Source organism: Cetorhinus maximus, unplaced genomic scaffold (genome assembly GCF_964194155.1).
Source record: "Cetorhinus maximus unplaced genomic scaffold, sCetMax3.hap1.1 HAP1_SCAFFOLD_368, whole genome shotgun sequence".
In the NCBI taxonomy this organism is placed as follows: Eukaryota; Metazoa; Chordata; class Chondrichthyes; order Lamniformes; family Cetorhinidae; genus Cetorhinus; species Cetorhinus maximus.
Genome location: NW_027596314.1, coordinates 275502 through 298840, shown reverse-complemented (window position 1 = coordinate 298840; position 23339 = coordinate 275502). Strand labels below are relative to the sequence as shown.

At 43.7% G+C, this 23339-nt stretch overlaps 1 protein-coding gene across 1 annotated transcript in view; it reads right to left on the bottom strand.

Moving 5' to 3' along the window:
• The window catches only part of LOC144673469 (uncharacterized), a 100441-nt gene extending 77535 nt beyond the window's left edge, over nucleotides 1–22906 (bottom strand). Inside the window, 3 exon segments of the mRNA XM_078535288.1 lie at nucleotides 11335–12056; nucleotides 19609–20583; nucleotides 22793–22906. Coding sequence (XP_078391414.1) covers nucleotides 11335–12056; nucleotides 19609–20474 — 1588 coding nt within the window. The 5' untranslated portion in view covers nucleotides 20475–20583; nucleotides 22793–22906.
• Nucleotides 22907–23339: the final 433 nt, after the last annotated feature.

Genomic DNA, 23339 nt, shown 5'->3' with positions numbered 1-23339 from the left:
TGTGGTTGACCCTTTGAAATGGTGCATAAGCCACTTGGTCATATCAAAGCTGCTCGAAGAAAGTAAAATTCAATTGGCGGTTTGGGAACGCAGGTCACCATCACATTCTCAAGGGCAATTACGGATGGCAATAAATGCCCGCATTGCCAGTGACACTCACATCCTGTGATGAATGAAAAAAAGGAGCTGCAGCCTGTTTCCAGATTACTGTGTTATTGGTATGTGACAGCATAATTAAAAATACACAACCAGGAATATCCACGAGACAACAATCCTGACAGTTACTGACTGAAAGGATTCACTCAGTCACCCCATCTGCTGAGTTCACATTTGACTGGAGGGATTGGATTCCGCGTCATTGCTGCTGTTTTGGTAAAACTTTGGGGGATTTGCAATTCACCATCAATTCCCTTTTTGGTGGATAATGGATGTTCTGTGCACTTGGGCTTCTGTATAATTTGGTTCCTAATTTAAAAGCAAAATACTGCGGATGATGGAAATCTGAAACAAAAGCAAAAGTTGCTGGAAAAACTCAGCAGGTCTGACAGCATCTGTGGAGAGGAAGACAGAGTTAACGTTACTACGGACTCGAAACATTAACTCTGTCTTCCTCTCCACAGGTGCTGTCAGACCTGCTGAGTTTTTCCAGCAATTTTTGTTTTTGTGTTGGTTCCTAATTTTATTGACTGCCCGACACTCGCCCCAATCCCCACATCTTTGCAAAGAAAAACTTACCACTACCAATTAGGCCATTCTATGGCAAGGAATCTACCCAGCATCCTCCGCGGTGGTGAATGTCCCCTATCCCCGCCAGCGGAGAGCAGTGCGCAAGTGCATTATCGCCCAGTGTTTGGAGAATGTGCCATAATGGCGATGTGGCGTCTTCTGTCTGTCTTATCTTCAAACTGGTAAGGAAATGAAAACACGGAGGAAGGGTTGGAGGCGACGGGGAGGGTTTCTAAACACCTCGTAAAGGCTCTAAACCTTGAATAAGACCCTGAGATATCCTTGTTTGCAGCCCGGTTCTTTTTTCCGAAGAAGCGCGTTAACGGTCGCCATTTTGGCTCAGCGGGGTGAAGAGCGCAAGCGCGGACATCTTGTTGACGCAATGAGTGGGCGGAGCTACAAGGGATTCCCAACTGGGTCTCACTGCCCGGGAGTTGCTGATATCTAGGCAACACATTTTTAAGTAGGTCTGGCAGCATCTGCGGAGAGGAACACAGTTAACGTTTCGAGTCCGAATGACCCTTCAACAGAACTAAGTAAAAATAGAAGAGAGGTAAAATATAAGCTGGTTTAAAGAGGGGTGGGACAAGTAGAGCTGGATAAAGGGCCAGTGATAGGTGGAGATAACCAAAAGATGTCAGAGACAAAAGGATAAAGAGGTGTTGAAGGTGGTGATATTATATCTTCACCTATCATTGGCCCTTTATCCAGCTCTACTTGTCCCACTCCCCCTTTAAACCAGCTTATATTTCACCTCTCTTCTATTTTTACTTAGTTCTGTTGAAGGGTCATTCGGACTCGAAACGTTAACTGTGTTCCTCTCCGCAGATGCTGCCAGACCTGCTGAGTTTTTACAGGTATTTTTGTTTTTTGGATTTCCAGCATCCGGAGTTTTTTGCTTTTACATTTTTAAATAGCTTCACCCACTCCCAGGCTCCAGGTGATGTTCGGAGCCTACAGGAGTCCATGGGCCATGTATATGTTCATTGTGAGAGGTTGCAGCCCCTGTACAGTTACCTGAAGGTCTGCTCCTCAATGTCTGACCACACTTCAGACCCAAGCCCCTAATCTAGGGCTGCCCAGTGTGGAGGGGGCTGGGTACATCGAGGATCTTCTTCTGGAGCTGCTCTTCAGCGTAGTTACAACAGCAACTTGTAAATCTAGGGTGGGCAGGATCCTCTGGTTGCTGGTCAGTCTTCTGTGGTCTTGTCTGTGCCCCGGTGGCCAGGGAGGATGCAGTGTCCATCAGTACGGTTGATCCCTTCCACAAACGGTGGGCACCTCAGAATGCAGAGTGTCTCATAGACACTGCAATTAACATTGTGGTTTAGTTGTGAAAATTCCATTTGCTTTTGTTGCCTTTTGGATCTGCTTTTAGTTTGATTTAGATTGCATGTTTGGAGGAACAGAGAGAGAAAAAATTTGCATAGAAACAAGAATTGTCTGTTTTGAATTTCTAACATGGACTGATAGCGATACTGACACTGTCAACTCTTTCTGCAGGATATTAGAAAGAAATGATTAGAAGGAAACTAACCAAACATCACATCAAGACCTCTTAGAGTCACTCGATTCATCAAGACCTGAATATCATCAGCCTTTGAATGTGGAAGGAGAAATGTTTCTCTGATCTGTCTGTGGGAAAAGATAACAAACATCAGTGTGACCAGAAAAGCACCAAGACACACACACACACCCGAGTGAGAGTCTTCCAGTGCACTGACTGTGGAAAGAGCTTTAATCAGTTACACAGCCTGAAAAAACATCACACCATTCACACCGGGGAGAAACCGTACATTTGTTCTGTGTGTGGACAAGTTTGCAACAGATCATCCAACCTGGAGAGACAGAAGAACATCCGCACCACGGAGAAACCATGGAACTGTGGGAAGGGATTCAGTTTCCCATCCCAGATGGAAACTCACCGACACAGTCACACTGGGGAAAGACTGTTCACCTGCTCCATGTGTGGAAAGGAATTCACTAAGTCATCCAGCCTGGGGTCACACCAGAGAGTTCACAGTGACAAGAGGCCTTTTAAATGCTTTTACTGTGGAGATTGCTTTAAAACCTCTCCCGATCTAATTAAACACCAGCTTGTTTACACTGACAAGAGACCATTCAGTTGCTCTCACTGTGGGAAGAGATTCAGACAATCATCTCACCTTATTCAACATCAGCGAGTTCACACTGGGGAAAGGATATTCACCTGCTCCGTGTGTGAGAAGCGATTCACTCAGTCATCCAATCTCCAGACACCCCATCATTTGAGCTTGACCAGGCCCAATTATTCTTAACAAGCAGAAAAGCACCCGGCAAGGATGGAATTCCAACCAAACTCCTCAGGTACAGGAAGTCCCAGATATTGTGAGCACCTCCTTCACTGGAAGGTAGCATCTGTTCCACAGGATATGCATGATGCAGAAGTCATCACAATATACAAAAACAAAGGTGAGAGAGGAGATTGCAACAATTAGAGAGGCATCTCACTCCTTAGCGTCACAGGGAAGACCTACATCACGGTCACACTTAAACACTTTATCTTTTTGCAGACCGAGTATATCCAGGAACACAGTGCAGTTTCTGTGCTGGCAGATCCACAGTGGAAATGATCTTCCCCATGCACCAGCTACAAGAGAAGCGTACAATTGGGATTTAAAATGCTGCTAGCTTGTGCTGAGAAAAGTGAAACGTTATAATTACTAAGTGAAAGTAAACCTTTTAGCATGAATTACAATTTACTTGTAGAACTGCAAAAGGCACCGAAAAGTTGGATTCCCTAAAGATAAGCTTCAGCCTTGAAGTTATGATCCGGAACTTACAAGCTGTAGGCAGCTCCACCCTCTTTGACTCTTTTTGGTCTAAGAAGGTTGAAGCTTCAATGCTAACTTATTTAGTTTTAATTTTCTTCAGTTATAATAGTCATTTGCAAAGGTGTGTGATGAAAGCTCAACTCACCTTCTTTGGTTCAGAGACCAGGAACTCCAGTTGGGAAATGCATGTCAGATGACCTGAGATGGAGCGCCATTATCTTGTAGATGTCCCAGGGAGCAGGACATGGGAGAGGGAGAAGTTCCCAAATCAGGGAGAGGTCCCAAAAGGTAGTTCCAGGTAAGGGATGAAGATAGGGGACAGGAATAGGTCCCCTTAAATAAGGTAAAGGAGCAGATAAATAGGCTCAGAGTTAAATAAGGAGCTGCAGTGAGCAGACTTATAGCGAAGTGGACTTGAGAGAAGCCCTGAAGATCCAAGGAGGTTGCCGAAGGTCAGTGACTCCATGCTGCGGGCTGTTGGGTACCTCTTTGAAGCAGTAGTGTTCTGCTTGGCACAGCCAAAGTTCTGAAATTGTGCTTGGAATGTGATGCTTGAGTGTACTCAAGAATCCAGGGGAAAGGAATCTTGGATGGAGAGATTGAAAACCTGTGAGGTGGGACATTGTTGAAACTGCCCGAGTGGGAGTGACTTTTGGAAAGAATTCCAAGGTGAGATCTTCAGATGTGGAGATTGGAAACCCTCATGAGAAATACAAAGCTTCAGTGAGATCAGTTGGCTCAGATTGTGACAAGTGTCTGGGTGGGTTGTTGAGAAATCCAAGGAATCTGCTTTGGTTGCATCTGTCATTGAGAATTCAGAGTGCATCAAAGAGAGAACACAGGAACTTTAAGCTCTCTGATAAGAAAAATTGTAAGGCTATTGGGAACAGCAGTTAACTGAATTATCAGTTATAGAACTCAGTAAAGTGATCAGTTTAGCAGAGGTGCTACTGGAAGATGGAGTTTAGGGAACTCATTTGTTCACTTTGCAGTTGAAGAAGCAATGAGTTTAGAGTGTTTTTCTTGGGTGTCTCGGGGAGAGATACAAGTTGGGTGATAAGCATCGAGTGAATGCTCAGGAATTCACCGGAAGAAAACTGTTTGCAACGGTGCCCAGCCCCAAGCGAGAGGCTTTTGTGTCAAGCTAATGATAACTCTTCAGTGGTTTAAGTGTCTGTAAAGAGATTTCTGGGGTAAAGGAATAGCATAAATCTGAAGTGTCTTTTTTTGTTGGTATTGAGATCTTTCCAACCTTTTTGTCTGGTGTAATATAATTCATTTTTTCTTGTTTAATAAATAGTTTATTCCTTGCATTAGAAGTTCATCAACAGACTCCTGTTGACGAACTTTCCTTCACAGTTTCTTCAAAAAAATGTAGGATCTGTCAAACCAGGATTCACTCTGGGATCTTATTGACCAGTATTAACATCAGCTGGGATTGTAACAGTAATCTGAAGAGAGAACAAAAGAGCTGTGAGAAATACCAAAAGAATTGGAGAAACAAAAATGGCGTTTGGTTCATCTTTGATCTGAAAAGTTATGTAAAGTTGATACAACTGTGCACATTTGAGAACATTTGCTCCAACCTTTCTGCAAACAAGAGAAGTTAACCCCTGTCCACTGTGATGATTTGAATTAAAGACTGCCTTTTAAAGGTTTGGATTTATCCCACTTGTTATCTTTCAAGACAAAATGTTTGATAACGGGAGGTATGGGAGTTAGGACTAAACTGATTGCAAGTACTTCTATCTCAGATGTAAAAACACCATATTATGTGAATATTGAGTTGGACAGTAAAGTTCCCCCAGGGCTCATGAATGAGATAGAATGGTGATTAATGGGATGGCCCACTTAGAATAAAATAGAGAGACAATCATACCAACAAATGAACGTTGGAATAACTCATCCTGGGTATAGTTCAAGATAATAGATCAATCTGGTATCCGTGTACATTTAAGCGGAAGAAAGGAAAGTATAGATGAGACTAGTAAATTGATAGCCTATTGTTGAAGATGTTTGTATCCTTGCCTCTGAACGTTTCAAGGTAACTGCATTTAATAGTCTGAGGCATTGCACCATGCAGTGGGGAGAAAAACCAAGATCATCAGACACCCTCCTTTTTGGTAAGTTTACCTAAAAGGCAAGAGTGGCTTGTATCAGACGGCATGTCTAGCATGATGTTGGGATACTGGTGTGTGTGTGCAAATGTGATTTGTTACATGTGAAGTAATTAACATGTGGAAATGCATGGTGAACCTGCTCTGAGGAATGAGTCCCAGACATGCTCAGGAACTCAAAAACACAACAACATAAACTGATTAATGTGGTTAGTAGAATGAGACTTTTTATATTATCAGTGCATTGACACATACTCCATCGAGAAACTGACTTTAAAACAATCAGGATAGAATTAACCATGTTAAATTCACCCTCCTACTGTTAACATTGAGTGGTTCATTGTTACACTGGGTGATCAGCCCCACTGGCAGATAATGTGAAATACAGGACAACATCCCTGGATAATCACTGCATCTAATTTCCTCTTGGTATTACTATGATTATGCTAATTCCCCTAATGTTCATGGCCTGGTTGATGAAGAGGATTCAAAGACAGATTACAAGGGGAAAGAATATACTGGAAATGCTTGCACTGACCAAGAGTAAAGCTTTGAATCTACAAAAGGAATAACATTCTTGAGCCTCAGGGTGGGGAATGTAGACAGAGGGAGGCCAGGTGAGGAAGATCTGAATAATACTAATAGCTTTATTAAACATTTCTCAAAGGTATGAATCTGTAATAGAAGCAGAAGGTCCTATTGAGGATAAGATTAGACAGGAATAGATCAAAGATCTGAAAAGAAAGATAATGTATGTTCTTGACACTGAGCCAGAGGGTCAGGGGATGAACTCAATACAAAGACATTATTAAGTCTCTCAGAAAGAGATGTGATTTTCAGGCACAAACTGTGACAAAAGAAATTATATTATCTCTCAGACTCACTTAAAGAGGATTAAATCATTTACAAGATGAGTTCATTAGATTGATCTTTTTCCATTTTAATTTACAAAAACAGATGTTGATATTTGTTATCAAGCTAGCAAGACCTTACTAAAACAAAAATGGTTCAATACACAAAAGCTTGGGGCTCTTGACTTGGTCTAACTTTGATCAGAGTAACCAGATTAGAACGATGTGCTGATCGCACTCACAACTCTTTCTGATGATTCCTCCCGTGAGTATCCAGTAATCTCATAGTCTCAGTATGTAGTCACTTGTGTAATAGCAATAAACATTAAACAACAACCCATTGTTTCCTACTTTCTGAGCTTGTTTGAAGGGGTCTGGGTCCAGATAATTGTGTAAGAACACAATGTATAATTGGCCTTTTAGAGGCCAACATCCTGTTACAATTTGAAATTAATCCAGAGATCTCTGAAAAGCAGTGGATCCATTATCAAATTTATTTCAACATAGGAAGCTGGTAAATGACTGACTGATTCTTTTCCCATGCAAACAACAGGTGAATAGCCTCTCCCCTGTGTGAACTCGCTGGTGTAACTGCAGGCTAGATGACTAAGTGAATCCTTTCCAGCAAACAGGTTAAGTGAATGGCCTCTCCCCTGTGTGAGTTCGCCAATGACTTTCCAGCTTGGATAATTGAATTCCTTCCCACAGTCCTCACATTTTCACAGATTCTCCATGTTGTCAGTGTCCTTGTGTCTCTCTAAGTTGGATGACCAGTTGAAACCTGGTCCACGCACACAAAACACGTGTATGGTTTCTCTCTGCTGTGAATGGTGTGATGTTGTTCAGGCTGTGGAACTGGTTAAAGCTCTTTCCACAGCCAGTGCACTGGAACACTCTCACTTGGCTGTGCGTCTTGGCGCTTTACTCCTTGTAATGAGAACCAAACTCATTGTGCCGTCTGCACCACTCCTTTCCTCCACTCCCAGTTTTCTCCCTCCTTCTACTCTGGCTGGGTTCAGTTTTCACTTGTGTGCAGACTGGTAATGAAATCAATGACTCAATAATTTTCTCTCCTGGTCACTGGGACCCTGAAGCCCCACCCACTCCCTGTTCCCTCACCAAGATGACCACGCATTTACTGGGCTACTTCCTGAAGCAAGATGGCAGCTGTTCCCGGGAAAAAGCCCCAGAGTGACAAATGTGGGCCCTGCAGGATCTTATTCAGGTCTTGTGGCCTTCACCAGGTTTTTCTAAAGCCTTGATCCCCTGCATGCCATCAACTCACCTGCCTGAAGAGCGCATTCAGCACTTGCATGGTTCTGGTCAAAGCAACACTGGGCATGCTTCAGATACTGTCCAGCACTGCACCTGCACACTGAGCTCCTGTAGAGTGAATAGGGCACATTTCCTTCTGCGGGGATTGTTGGGCAAAAACCCTGACATTGAAAATCCCAAATAGTAAATAATGGTTGATCTCTGTGATGCCATTGAGATGCACAAATTAATTAAATCAATAAAATTAATTTAAAAAGTCTCTCAGATATTCAAGTTCACTGGAACTCTGACATGGCGCAGGCCTGAATGAGATGAATCACAGCAGAATCCAAAACCTGCAGTCACATGAACTGGTGTCTCATTTCTTTCCGTACATAGGATATTTAAACAGCCCCTCTCTATTAGGAATGTATTGTGAAATAACTACTTTAATCTTTTAAAGCATTTCTCAAGGTGAGAGAATTTAATATGCCTGTTCCAATGTGGAAATTACTCAGGGCAGGTACAACATGTGTTAGAAACAGAGTAAAGGTCCCTTTACACTTTCCCATCAAATATTCCCAAGGTAGGTACAACAAGTGTTGGAATTAGATAGTGAGCAAAGCTCCCTCTAAATTGTCCCATCAAACACACCCAGGGCAAGTACAGCCCAGGCTAGCTTCAGATAAAAACTCCCACAACGTGCCACATCAAACAGTGCTACAGAGCAGGTACAGCATGGTTTTAATAAGAGAGTAAAACTCTTTCTGCACTGTCCCATCAAACTCTCTCAGCCAATATCGAGCAGGGTTCAGGGAGATGAGATCCCAGGCACTGCACTGATGTCATAAAACATCACCATTCTATCTATCTGTTCCTCTCCTTGTCCCTTTAAAGGTGGAGAACTGGAACATCCTGTCTCCAAACACATCCCACCCTGTTCATACTGAGAATCCCAGTGTGGAGAACTGAGACCATCCTGTCTCCAAACACATCCCACCCTGTTCATACTGAGAATCCCAGGGTGGAAAACTGGGATATCCTGTCTCCAAACACATCCCACCTTGTTCATACTGAGAATCCCAGTGTAGAGAACTGGGACATCCTGTCTAAAAACACATCCCACCCTGTTCATACTGAGAATCCCAGTGTGGAGAACTGGGACATCCTGTCTAAAAACACATCCCACCCTGTTCATACTGAGAATCCCAGGGTGGAAAACAGGGATATCCCGTCTCCAAACACATCCCACCCTGTTCAAATAATATAAAAGCAAAAATCTGCGGATGCTGGAAATCCAAAACAAAAATAAAAATACCTGGAAAAACTCAGCAGGTCTGGCAGCATCTGCGGAGAGGAACACAGTTAACGTTTCAAGTCCGTATGATTCTTCAACAGAACTAAGTAAAAATAGAAGAGGTGAAATATAAGCTGGTTTGTGGGGGGGAGGGTAGAGCTGGATAGTGGGCCAGTGATAGGTGGAGATAGCCCAAAAGACGTCACAGACAAAAGGACAAAGAGGCGTTGAAGGTGATGATATTATCTAAGGAATGTGCTAATTAAGGGTAGAAAGCAGGACAAGCAAGGTTCAGATAGCCCTAGTGGGGGTGGGGTGGGGGGAAGGGATCGAAATAGGCTAAAAGGTAGAGATAAAACAATGGATGTAAATACATCTAAAAATAATGGAAATAGGTGGGAAAAGAAAAATCTATATCAATTATTGGGGAAAAAAGGGGGATCAGAAAGGGGGTGGGGATGGAGGAGAGAGTTCATGATCTAAAATTGTTGAATTCAATATTCAGTCCGGAAGGTGAGGTGCTGTTCCTCCAGTTTGTGTTGAGCTTCACCGGAACAATGCAGCAGGCCAAGGATGGACATGTGGGCATGAGAGCAGGGTGGAGTGTTGAAATGGCAAGCGACAGGGAGGTCTGGGTCATGCTTGCGGACAGACCGAAGGTGTTCTCCCTGTTCATACTCAGAATCCCAGGGTGGAGAACTGAGACATCCTGTCTCAAAACATATCCCACCCTCTTCATACTGAGCAGCCCAGGGTGGAGAACTGGGACATATGTCTCCAAACACATCCCACCCTGTTTATATCGAGAATCCCAGGGTGGAGAACTGGAACATCCTGTCTCCAAACACATCCCACCCTGTTCATATAAGGAATCCCAGGGTGGAGAACTGGGACATGATGGTATGTGTCCAGGACAAATTACTATTTGCAAGGTGAAGGTACATCAGCAGCAGAGTTAGTGAAGAGGTTGATGGTAATAACCAGGCAGACTGACTCACCAGGGAAGCTGCTCCAGAGGGGATTCCATGGGATCCACCCAAAACATAATCATTGGCACTGTGACCTGACTAAACAGTTTAAGATTATGAAGGGGTTCAATAATCCAAATAGGGATTTCATGAAAAACTCCTTTACCCAGCGAGTGGTGAGAATGTGGAATTCGCTACCACAGCGAGTGGTTGAGGTGAATAGCGTGAATACATTTAAGGAGAAACTAGATACATAAATGAGGGAGAAAGGAATAAAAGGATATGCTGATGGGGGAAGTGAAGAGGGGTGGGAGGAGGCCCATGTGGAGCATAAATACTGACACAGACCAGTTGAGCTGACTGGCCTGGCCCTGTGCTGTAGAGTCAATGGAACAGGGACAAATGTATTTATTTTATATCTACCTGTAGTGGTAGATACAGAGTCACCAAAGAAATTTGGGCCAGACTTAGCAAGGGTCATAGCATTGTGAGCTCACTTAACAGAGTATGGAGCAGCCACAGCATCTCGATTACAACAAACATGTGTCTTGTGAAAGCCCTTGTGTGGCCGGTGACAATGTATGAGTGTGAAAGCTGGACCATCAAGAAGAATGAGGAGGCTCGAATGAGAGCTTTTGAAATGAAAGGCCTCAGATGGATATTCCGTGTGTCATGGACGGCGAGGAGGACAAACAAGTGGGTGCTTGAGAAAGCTGGTGTCAAGATGAACTTGTTTGAAGCAGTGATATCAGGGAAGCTCACAGAGTTTGGACACGTGATGTGAACAGGAGGCGAGTGTTTGCAAAAAGAGGTAATGCAAAAACAAACACCTGGAAAATGTGCACAAGGAAGACCCAAGATGGAATAGATGGATAATATCAGAAGGTGGACTGACCTCTCAATGGGACAGGCAGTGAGGGCAGCAGAGAATAGAAATCAGTGGAGAAAGATTATTCATAGTGTGGCAACCCTCGAAACAAAGACAGGTGAAAAACAAGATAAAACACCTGTAGTATAGGAAAAATTCTATTTACTATCCAGGATAAAATAAATGTACTTCATCTGCCTTTGTTGATCATTTCACTGGAAATGTGCACTCCCAGGCTCAAAGAGCAACAGTCCACTGGAAGGAAAGTCATGAAACCAGCCAGTCCAGCAGAAAGAAACCCTCTGACCCTCCCACTTCACCAACTGTCAGAAGGAACATGGTTCAGTCCTGGATGTGATTAACAGCAGCAATAACAGCAGAATCCAACCCCTGTAATCACTTGTGAACTCGCTGGTGTCTCAGCCAGTGGAATGAATCACTGAATCCCTTCCCACACTCAGAGCAGGCGAATGGTTTCTGCCCGGAGTGAACTCGCCAATGTTTCAGCAGATTGGAAGGCTGAGTGAATCCCTTCCCCCACACAGTGCAAGTGAATGGCCTTTCCCCTGTGTGAACTCGCTGGTGTGCCAGCAGGGAGGATGAATGAGTGAATCCCTTCCCACACACGGAACAGGTGAACGGCCTCTCCCCAGTGTGAACTCTCTGGTGTCTCAGCAGGTGAAATGAATCACTGAATCTCTTCCCACACTCAGAGCAGGTGAACGGCTTCTGCCCAGAGTGAACTTGCCGGTGTTTCAGCAGATTTGAAGACTGAGTGAATCCCTTCCCACACATGGAGCAGATGAATGGTTTCTCTCCGCTGTGAACTCGCTGGTGTGTCAGCAGTGTGGATGAATCCTTAAATCCCTTCCCACAGTCAGAGCAGGTGAATGGCCTCTCCTCAGTGTGAACTCGCTGGTGTGTCCACAGTGTGGATGAATCTTTAAATCCCTTCCCATAGTCAGAGCAGGTGAACGGCCTCTCCCCAGTGTGAACTCGCTGGTGTCTCAGGAGAAGGGATGAATTAGTGAATCCTTTCCCACATTGAGAACAGATGAATGGCCTCTCTCTGCTGTGAACTCGCTGGTGTGTCAGCAGTGTGGATGACTGAGCGAATCCCTTCCTACACTTGGAGCAGATGAATGGTCTCTCCCCGGTGTGACTGCGTCGATGAGTTTCCAGCTCAGAGGGGGTTCTGAATCCCTTCCCACAGTCCCCACATTTCCATGGTTTCTCCATGGTGCTGGTGTCCTTCTGTCTCTCCCTGTTGGATAATCAGTTGAAGCCTCGTCCACAAACAGAACACATGTACAGGGTCTCCCTACTGTGAATGGTGTGATGTTTTTCAGGTAGTGTAACTGGTTAGAGCTCTTTCCACAGTCAGTGCACTAGAACACTCTCACTTGGGTGTGAGACTTGGTGCTGTTCCAGTCAAACTGATGTTAAAATGGCCAATGGTATTCACATCCCAACGAATCAAGTGATGTCAGATCGTGATGTGACATTTGTTCTGCGATTTCTGTCTCCAAATCTCCCCTTCTAATATCCTGTAAAATGAATTTACAGAAAGTCATCACTGTCAGTACAGGATGGAAATTCAGAACAGACAATTCCAGTTTCTATGGATCATTCTCTCCTCTCTTGTTCCCCAAAAGCTGTAAATCTCTAACCCACACCCTCTCCCTCCATTCTCACTCTGCTGTACCTAATATACACCCTCTCCATTCTCCTGAAAGTGCTGCTTCAAGCTGATTGACAGATCAATACACAGTGCTTTCTGTCCTCGGTGCAGAGATCATAACATCATAAGAAATACGAGCAGGAGTAGGCCATTTGGCCCATCGAGCCTGCTCTTCCATTCAATAGGATCATGGTTGATCTGATTGTGACCTTAACTCCAATTTCCTGCCTGTCGCCCATGACCCTTGACTCTCTTGTCAATCAAAAGTCTGTATAACTCAGCCTTGAATACATTCAATGACTTGGCCTCCATTACTCTCTAGGGAAGAGAATTCCACAGAATAATGGCCCTCTAATAGAAGAAATTTCTCCTCAATTCCATGTTAAATGATAGACCCCTTATTTTGAGGCTCTGCTCCCCTAGTTCTAGAATCCCCCACGGGGGGAAACAGCCTCTCTTCATCTACCCTGTCAACCCCCCTCAGAATCTTATAGGTTTCAGTAAGATCACCTCTCATTCTTCTAAACTCCCATGAGTACAGGCCCAACCTTTCCTCATAAGACAACATCTTCATCCCAGGAATCAGCCTGGTGATCCTTCTCTGAACTGCTCCCAAGTAATTCTTGGGAATAGCTCCCCTTAATTAAGGACACCAAAACTGTACACAGTACAAAACTGTACACACTGAGGAGAGGTATTGTGATCTGAAAGCTATTACAGAGACATAGCTTCAAGGTGGCAAAGGCTGGGACCTGAATATTCAAGGGCACATGACGTTTCAGAAGGACAGGAAACTAGTAAAATGTGGATGGGTAGATCTGTCAGTTAAGGATGACATTAGTACAACAGAGACAGATGACCATAGTTCTGGAGATCAAGATGTAGAGTCAGATTGGGTAGTGATAAGAAATAGTAAAGGTAGGAAGTCACTTGTGGGAGTAGTTTATAGGCCCCCTTAACAGTAACCACACTGAAGGACGGGGTATCCAGGAAGAAATAATGGTAGGTATTAATCCAGGTATTTTTATATTTATTTTTGTTTTGGATTTCCAGCATCCGCAGTTTTTTGCTTTTAAGAAATAATGGGGGCTTGTGAGAAAGATACAGCAACAAACATGGGTGATTTTAACCTACATATAGATTGGATGAATCCGAATGGCAAAGTTAACCTGGAAGATGAGTTCATCGGGTGTTATCGGAACAATTTCTTAGAGCAGCATGTGCTACAGACAATCAGAAAGCAGGCTATTCTGGATCTAGTAATGTGTAATGGGAAGGGATTAATTAATGGCCTCATAGTAAAGGTGCCCCAAGGAAGCAGTGATCATAATATGATTGAATTTTGTATTCAGTTCGAGGGAGAGAAGAATGGGTCTAAGACTAGTGTTTTGAACTTAAATAAGGACAATTATGAGGGTATGAAGACAGAGCTGGCCAAAGCGAACTGGGAAATTAGACTAAGCGTTAAGTCAGTAGAGATACAGTGGCAGATATTTAAGGAGATATTTCATAATACTCAGAAAGATACATTCCATTGAGAAAAAAGACTCAAGGGGAAAGACGTACCATACGTGGCTAACTAAGGCAGTTTAAGATAGTATCAAATAGAAAGAAAAAGCGTACAATTATGTGAAGATTAGTGGCAGGTTAGAAGATTGGACAGAATATAGAAAAAGCAAAGAACGGCTAAAAAATGAGGAAGAATTTAGAGTACAAGAGAAAGCTAGCTGGAAATGTGAAAGCAGATTGTAAGAGTTTCTATGGGTATTCAAAAAGGAAAAGAGGTAGAGTGAACATTGGTACTCTACAGGATGAGTCTGGGAATTAATAATGGAAAATAAGGAAATAGAAGATGAATTGAACACATATTTTGCATCTTCGCTGTAGAGGTGAAAGGAAGGGAGGGACTTAAAAACAATTACAATCACCAGGGAAAGAGCACTGAGAAAATTATTAGAACTAAAAGTTGAAAAATCCCTGGGTCCTGATGGTCTTCACCTTCGGGTCTTAAAAGAAATAGTTGCTCAGACAGTAGATGCATTTGTTTTAATTAACCAAAATTCCCTGGATTCTGGAATGATCCCAACAGATTGGAAAATTCCTAAGGTAACACCTTCTTTCAACACGGGGACAGAAAGCAGGAAATTACAGCCCAACAAGCTTAACATGTGTCACTGGGGAAATGCTGGAATCTATCATTAAGGAGGTTATAGTGGGGCACTTGGAAAATCTCAATGCAATCAGGCAGAGTCAACAGGGTTTTGTGAAAGAGTATTGGCTTGAGGAAGTAACAAGCATTGTGGATAAAGGAGAATCTGTGGATGTGATGTACTAGATTTCCAGGATTGACAAGGTGCCACATCAAAGGTTACTATACAAAATAAGCTCATGGTGTTCAGGATAACATATTAGCATGGCTAGGGGATCAATTAGCTAACAGGAAAAAGAGAGTTGGCATAAATGGATCATTTTCGGGTTGGCAAAATGTAACGAGTGAAGTGCCACAGGGATCAGTGCTGGGCTTCAACTATCTACAACCTATATTAATGGCTTGTTTTGACGGGGCTGATTGTATGGTTGCTAAATCTGCTGATGTCACAAAGATAGGTAGGGGCGCAATTTGCCAAAAATCATAAGGAGTCTGTAAAGTGATATAGACAGGTTAAGTGAGTGGGCAAAAATTTGGCAGGTGGAGTAAAATGAGGACCTGTGCACTTTGGCAGGAAGAATAGAAGAGCAGCATATTACTTAAACGGAGAGAGACTGCAGAACTCTGAGATACAGAAGGATCTGGGTGTCCTGTATCTGAATAACAAAATGTTGGTGTGTAGGCACAGCAAGTGATTTGGAAGGCAAATTGAATGTTTTGGCTTCTTGCAAGGGAAATGGAATATAAAAGTTGGGATGTTTTGCTACAGTTGGACAGGTTGTTAGTAAGACCACATCTAGAGCAGTGTGTACAGTTTTGGTATCCATTTTCAAGAAAGGGGTATAAATGCGTTAGAAGCAGTTCAGAGAAGGTTCACTCAGCTGATAATTGGGATTGGGGTTATTTTACGAGGAAAAGTTGAACAGGCTGGTCCAGTATACATTGGAGTTAAGAAGAATGAGAGGTGATCTTATTGAAACATCTCAGGTCCTGAAGGACCTTGACAGGATGGATGCTGAAATGATGTTTCCCCTTGTGGGGGAGACTAGAAATAGGGGGAACAGCTTAAAACTAAGAGGCCTCCTATTTAAGACAGAGGTGAGAATTTTTTTTTCTCTCAAAGGGTCGTGAATCTTTGGAATTTGTTTCCCCAGAGAGCGGTGGAGACTGGATCTATCAATATTTTTAAGGCAAAAGTTATATAGACTCTTGACTAACAAGGGGGTATAAGATTTCAGGGGAAGGCAGAATGTGAACTGGAGGTTACAGTCAGATCAGCCATGATCTTATTGAATGGTGGAGCAGGCTCGAAGGGCCGAATGGCCTATTCCTGCTCCTAATTCCCGCTCACCGAACAATCCCCGCCCACTCCCTCTTCCCTCACCAAGATGGCCGCCTGTTGCCTGGATAATCCCGGCCTGTTGCCTGGATAACCCGGGCCCGTCACCGGTGAGGAAGCTCCGCCTCCCTGATCCGCCCTGACTCGCAATATGGCGGCCAGTAAGCCCGCTACCCGGCCTTGTCATCGCGGGTAAACGCGGGACCAATGGCCTCTTATTCAGGGCCTAGAGCCTACCCCAGAAGTTGATCCAGTTCCCAGTACAGCCGCGGTTTCTATTCCTACCCTGTGCTCACAATCTCCTCCCGCCTCCCGAACCGTCCGCTCCTCCTCACTCTGTCACCATGACTGACACTGAGCATGCTCAGAGCGCACACCCACACTGCACCTGCGCACTGGACTCCTATCGTCGTTGATAGGAGACTTTCTGCAGCGCGGCGTGTTGTGGGCAAACAAACCGCCATTGACAGCTTGAACTGCTGACTGAAAATCAATGTCTCGGTATCCCAAGCAAGATCGGGACCAAAGGCGCAATACAGCGTAAGCGCCTATAATATGTAGAAAATCGAAAGCCTGGACCTTCCATACCTGATACGAAGTCTGTCCAATGCACCCCACCTCCCTCACCAATATCAGATTGGAAAAGGGTCAAAAAAGGTGATCAACAAGGACCAGTTCTCGTAGCACTGCTATTTGGACCTGAGAACAAGTAATTCAATGTCAAAATTTGCAGCTGATACCAAACTAGGGGCGTATATCTAAAACTGAGGAAAAATGTAACATACACATTACAAAACTTCCAGCCTGGGGGAGTGAAGTGGCAAGTGAACATTAACATAGATAAAAGCAAAAAAAGCTGCAGATGCTGGAAATCCAAAACAAAAATACCTGGAAAAACTGAGTTTTTCCAGGTATTTTTGTTTTTGATTAACATAGATAGGTTGTGATGATGCACTTTGATGTGAAAAATACAAACATCACCTGCACCTGAGAAAATAAGAAAGTTACTGGTGCAGAAGAGCAAAGCAATCTCTGGATAGAAGTGAACAATTAATTAAAACCATCACTGCAAGTCAGCACATCAATTAAAAATGCTCACAAAGGAGTGGCATTTATTTCTAGAGGTGCAGAATTCAGAAATAGTGAAATTATGTTCAATTTGTGTATGATCCTGTGCACAGCTCTGGTTTCTGTTCTTTGGAAAGGACAAAGAAGCACAGGTGAAAATGCAAAAAGATTTGCAAGGGTAAATCTCATAACTGAGATTTTGCAGATTTTTGAAAGATTGAACAGGTTTGGGCTTTTATCTTTTGAAAAGAGAAGACTTTGAGGTGTTAGAGGACTTTTAAATTATTAACTTGTGGGAGAATAAAATACTAGCGCCATATGTGCAAGATGGTAACTAATAAATCCAATAGGCAAATAAGGGGAAAGGTCTTTACTCAGAGAATGGTTAGAATGTGAAATTCGCTACCACAGGAGGTGGTTGAGGTGAAATAGCTTAGAGGTTTTCAAAAGGAATGGAGATGGTTACATGAGAGAAAAGAGAATAGAAAGATAAGCTGAAAGACTGAGATGAGGAAGATGGAATAGAAGGAGATTCATGTTGAAGATAACCACCCAGACTAGTTGAAACAAATGGTCTGTTCCTGGACCCGATATTCCCTGTCCTCTCTGCCCGGCTTCTGATCAGCATGTTGCACATCCACCACTTGCACTGCATGTGCTCAGAGTACAATCCGGTGCTGAGGAATCACACTGGGCTCCTGTAGTCATTGATGAGGCACATTCTCTCACATGGAAAATTATGGGTTGTAACAGTGTAATTGAAAACCCAATTGGTGAACAGTAATTTTCGCCAACACATTGAGATGGGACCGAATGGCTTGTAATCCAATGAGGTAGAATTGGATCAATTCTCTGGTCCATACAGTGTGGCCTAGGAGGTGGATTAATAGTCAGGCCCATGAAACCTCCCCCCACCATAAACTTTGTTACCCTCATTACCAGCTCCATCCCCCTCCCTGACCACAGTCTGAGGCTGAACCAGGCCAACTGCAACCTTAGTTTCCTATTTGACCCTGAGGTGACGGCAACATATCCTCTCCAACACTAAAATCACCTCTGTCCACCCCTGTAATATCAGTTGTTTCCATCCTGCCTCAGCACATTTGCTGCTGAAATCCTCATCCATGACTTTGTTACATCCAGAATCGACAATTCCAATCTTCTCCTGATTGGTCCCCCATCTTCCACGCTGCATAAACTTACCCTCCTTCAAAACTCTTCTGTGTGGTCAGCAGTTTAGTGGGAATTGGGTCAATTAAGCAGAAGGTGGATCCCATGGACAAGAGGAGATCTTGAGGGGACAAGGGGAGACAGGAGAGAAACTAAAGAAAGATGTGAGTTTAGGGCTACAGCTGGGCCGATCTTGAGGCGCAGTTTTTCCTGGTGGGCTAGTGGGAGGGAGGGAAGAGGAAGTGGCAGCTGATCAGATTGTCTCAATCTTAGAGACAAAGAAGCACCATGAGCTCCTCACACTTGTTGTTGGTGAGGAGGAAGAGACAGGGAAGAGGGAGAGACCTTAACAAGGCACTAATTTGTGAGAGATATCAAAATGACTCATCATACTGTCTGTTAAAGCTGATTTATTTGACTTTTATCCAGAGTATTAACACATATAACTGGGGTGGAGTTTATTAACAACAGCAGAAACAGATCCCAAAGCTATTTTTGTTTTGAGACAAGTGATAGAGAAATACCGGGAAGGTCAATACAACATGGAGATTGTTTTAAATAAAAGCAAAATACTATGAATGCTGGGAAACTGAAATAAAACCAGAAAATGCTGAAAAAACTCAGCAGGTCTAGCAGCATCAGTGGAAATAGAAAAACCAAGTTAACGTTTCGAGTCCATACAGATTTCCTTCCCTGAAAGACATTAGTGAACCAAAGACCCAATCTGTGGACTGTCGGTTTGAGCCTAAGGAAAACAATCAGAGTGAAGGTGTAAAGATGATGGGTGAAGACTTGGACAACATGAGCAGCTTCAAATACCTAGGGTAACTTGGACAATATCAAGAAGAGAGGACAACGACTGGATACTAATGAGATACAGATGCTGAGATGGATGTGTGGAGTGACAAGAAAGGACAGGATTAGAAACCAGTACATCAGGAGGTCAGTGAAGATTGTGGAAACATCAAAGAAAGTAGCTGAGAAGAGATTGAAATGGTCTGGTCGTTTGTTGTAGAGAGAGAGAGAGAAAATGTGGTGTGGTGAGGTGAGTGATGGACATGGGACTGCCAGGAAGGAGAAGACGAAGGTCTAAGACCAGATGGAAAGATGTGGTGGCCAGAGATAGAAATGCAGTGGGATTGAAAGAGGAATGTGTGAGTGACAGGAGGAGATAGAGAAGGTGATCAAGCAGCATTGTGGTGACCCCAAGTAAAATGGGAGAAAGAGGAAGAAGAAAAAAACATATCCCAATGAACATGGTTCATTCTTGGATGTGGTTAACAGCAAAATCAAATCACGGTAGTTACTCATGAACTCGCTGGTGTCTCAGCAGGTTGGACAAGTCAGTGAATCCCTTCCCACACTCGGAGCAGGTGAATGGCCTCTCCCCAGTGTGAATCCGCTGGTGCCTCAGCAGACTGGCTGACTGAGTGAATCTCTTCCCACACTCAGGGCAGGTGAATGGCCTCTCTCCAGTGTGAATTAGTTGGTGTACAGTGAGGTTTGTTGATCGCCTGAACCCAGTCCCACAGTGAGAGCACTTGAACGGTCTCTCTTCAGTGTGAACACATTGGTGGGAGATCAATTGCCCAGAAGTTTTATAGCACTTCCCACAATCTGGGCATTTAAAAGGTCTTTCATCAGTGTGAACTCGCTGGTGTATAAGCAAGTTGGATGACCGAGTGAATCCCTTCCCACATACAGAGCAGGTGAATGGTCTCTTCCCAGTGTGAACTCGCTGGTGTGTCATCAGGTGGAATGATCGAGTGAATCCCTTCCCACACACAGAACAGGTGAATGGTCTCTCCCCAGTGTGATCACGCTGGTGGGTCAACAGGTGGGATGACTGAGTGAATCCCTTCCCACACTCGGTGCAGGTGAATGGCCTCTCCCCAGTGTGAACTCGCTGGTGTGTCATCAGGTGGAATGACCGAGTGAATCCCTTCCCACATACAGAACAGGTGAATGGTCTCTCCCCAGTGTGATCACGCTGGTGATTCTGCAGGGCGGATGAATGAGTGAATCCCTTCCCACAGTCCTCACATTTCCATGGTTTCTCCCTAGTGTGACTGTGCTTGTGTCTCGACAGGCCAGATGATTGGCTGAAGCCTCGTCCACACACAGAACACACGTACAGTTTCTCTCCATTGTGGATGGTACTTTTCCCTTCCATATTCAAAATCCGATAATATTCATGTTAACATAAATTGGGCAACTCCATCAGATCCTGATGTGATGTTTGATTTCAGTTTCCCGGCTGCAAATCCTCCCCTTCTAATACCCTGTGAAATTTAAAACAGAAAAAAAAGAGTGACAGAGAACCCACAAAAACACAAAGACAGACTGTGAAATTGTGCTGAATGAATTTATGGGACTTGCAATTGGAAAAAAGACCATGAAAGCTGAAGGGCTGTCATAAAAACCCAACTGGTTCATTAATGTCGTCCAGGGAAGGGAAACTGTCACCCAGTCTGGACCTAAAGGGGACTTTGGACACTATAGGAGGAAAAAGAGAGAGAGCGAGAGAGAGAGAGAGTACGAGCGAGAGAGAGAGCGCGAGCGAGTGCAAGAGCACGAGCGCGAGAGAGAGAAATAGAGATATAGAAAGAAAGGTAGAGAGAGGGAGAGGGAGAAAGAAAAAGAGAGAGAGAGAGAAAGAGGGGCAGCGGATGAAAGGGAGAGGCAGCGGATGAAAGAGAGTCCTTTTATAAATCTACAGTTTGGCCAAAAGGTGACAGAACCTCCCAAACCGGCAAGCTCAACCACCTGGAAGGACCAGGGTAGAAGGTGTATGTGAACACCATCGTCTGCAAGTTCCCCTTCAACTCAGACACCATCCTGACTTGTCTAACATCCAGTCCTGGGTGAACAGAAATTTCCTTCAACTAAATACTGGGAACATGATTGCCATTGTCTTCAGTCCCTGCTGCAAATTCCACTCCATAACCACTGACTCCATCCCTCTCCCCAGAAACTGTCTGATGCTGAACCAGACTGTTCACAAGATCGCTGTCATCTTTAACCCCAAACTGAGCTTCTGACCACCGATCTGCATCATCACCAAGACCGCCTATTTCCACCTCAGTAACATTGCTCAGCTCTTTCCTAGTCTCAGCTCATCTGCTTCTGAAACTTTCCCCCATTCCTTTGTTACCTCTAGATTTACCCATCCATATCTCTGTAATCTCCTCCAGTCACACAACCCTTTGAGATATCTGCGCTCATCTAATTGCAGCATCATGAGCATTCCACATTTTAATCACACCAGCAATGGTGGCCGTTGCTTCAGTTGCCTAGGCCCAAGCTCTGGAATTTCCTCCTTAAATCTATCCACTTCTTTACCCCATTGACTAAGCTTTGGGTCGCTTGCTCTCTCATCACCTTATGTGACTCGGTGCCTAATGTTGCTTTGTAACATTTCAGTGAATGTCTTGGAAAGTTTTATGTTAAAGACACAATATAAATGCAAATCATTGTCATTGATTTGGACATATATCGCCATTCCTTCATCACCACTGGGTGAATAACCTGTAACTCCTTACCGAACAGCATTGTGGGAGCACCTTCACCATACAGACTGCAGCGGTTCAAGAAGGTCAAACATCATCTTCTCCACAGATAACTGGGGATTGACAATATCTGCTGCTGGTCTTGTTGGTGTCACCCAAATTCCACAAACTTTTAAAATATGTATATGTAAAATAGATTGAAGCATCTAAAGAAATGCTTGTTCCTAAATGTCCATTTAGCAACCAGATCTCCCCTGGAATTTTCCTCCCTTGACAGTTTCACAACTAAAATCGTTGGTCCCAACTCGCTTCCAAAGTCCTTGAGGTTAAACACAGCAGCTTCTCCTCCATCTCCACTCCAGCTCAAACTGATGCAACAAAACAAAGGGAATTGGATAAGATTCCGGAGAGAAAAAAGAAACTACTGGGCTATGAGGAAAAGGCAGGGGAGTGGGACTAACTGATCTGCTCTTGCAGAGAGCCAGCATGGGTACGATGGGCTAAATGGCCTCCTTCAATATTGTAACCATTCAATGATTCTGTGAAAAAGGACCCATTCTGGGGGCCGGGGAATCAACCTTTGCACCAACATCCAGCCCATTACCAATCAGTTCTTAATTGGTCGATCTGTGTTTCTAGACTCAGTTCTGAGGGAAACACTTGGAATAAAACAAAAACAAAATACTGCAGCTGCTGGTAAACTAAAATAAAAAGAGCAAATGCTGAAAGTACTCAGCAGGTCAGGCAGTAACTGTAGAAAGAACAGTAAAATACCAAACATGGTTAAATTACAACCATTCTTACAGGCAGAGGAAGTTAGACCATGACAGAAAGGTGATCAGGGAGGGCAGAGGTGAAACAGAGCAATAGATGGTCATGGATTTAGATCCACAGTAAAGGGGCCACACCAGCTCCAGAGCCATGGAGCCAGAGCACAGCACTAAAAGCTCTAAAGTATAGATGAATGTTCAATAGTACTCACCTCCGAAACAATTTCACTGTTTTCAAATTTAAAATCTGCTGGAGCCTGCAGTTGAAAAGATATTAGAAGCACTGAGTCAGGGAAAAATATCAGAGTTTTCAAATCTTTAGCTCCCTGTGAGAGGAGATTACAAGAGTCATAAGTGTCAGTAGTGATTAGAAATTCAGAATAGATAAACTTTTCTCTTGAATTGAGCTTGCTGTGTGTGAATCCTCCCCTTCTAACCCCCTGTAAAAAGAATTTCCAAAATCCATCAATCCAGGATAGAAATTCACAACGTTCCTTCCTTTTTCCAGTCCCAGGAATACTCAAGGCTTATTATTTGCACGGGAGGCAGTTCAGTAAAGATTCACTAGTCTGATTCTTGGGATGAGGGAGTTTGTCATTTGAAGCAAAGTTAGAGGTTGTACTCATTGGAGTTTATAAGAATGGGAGAGGATTTTATTGAAACATATAAGATTCTGAGGGCTCTAGACAGATAGATGCTGAAAGGTGTTTCCCCTCATAGGGAGAATCTAGAACTAAGGGGCAGTGTTTAAAACTGAGA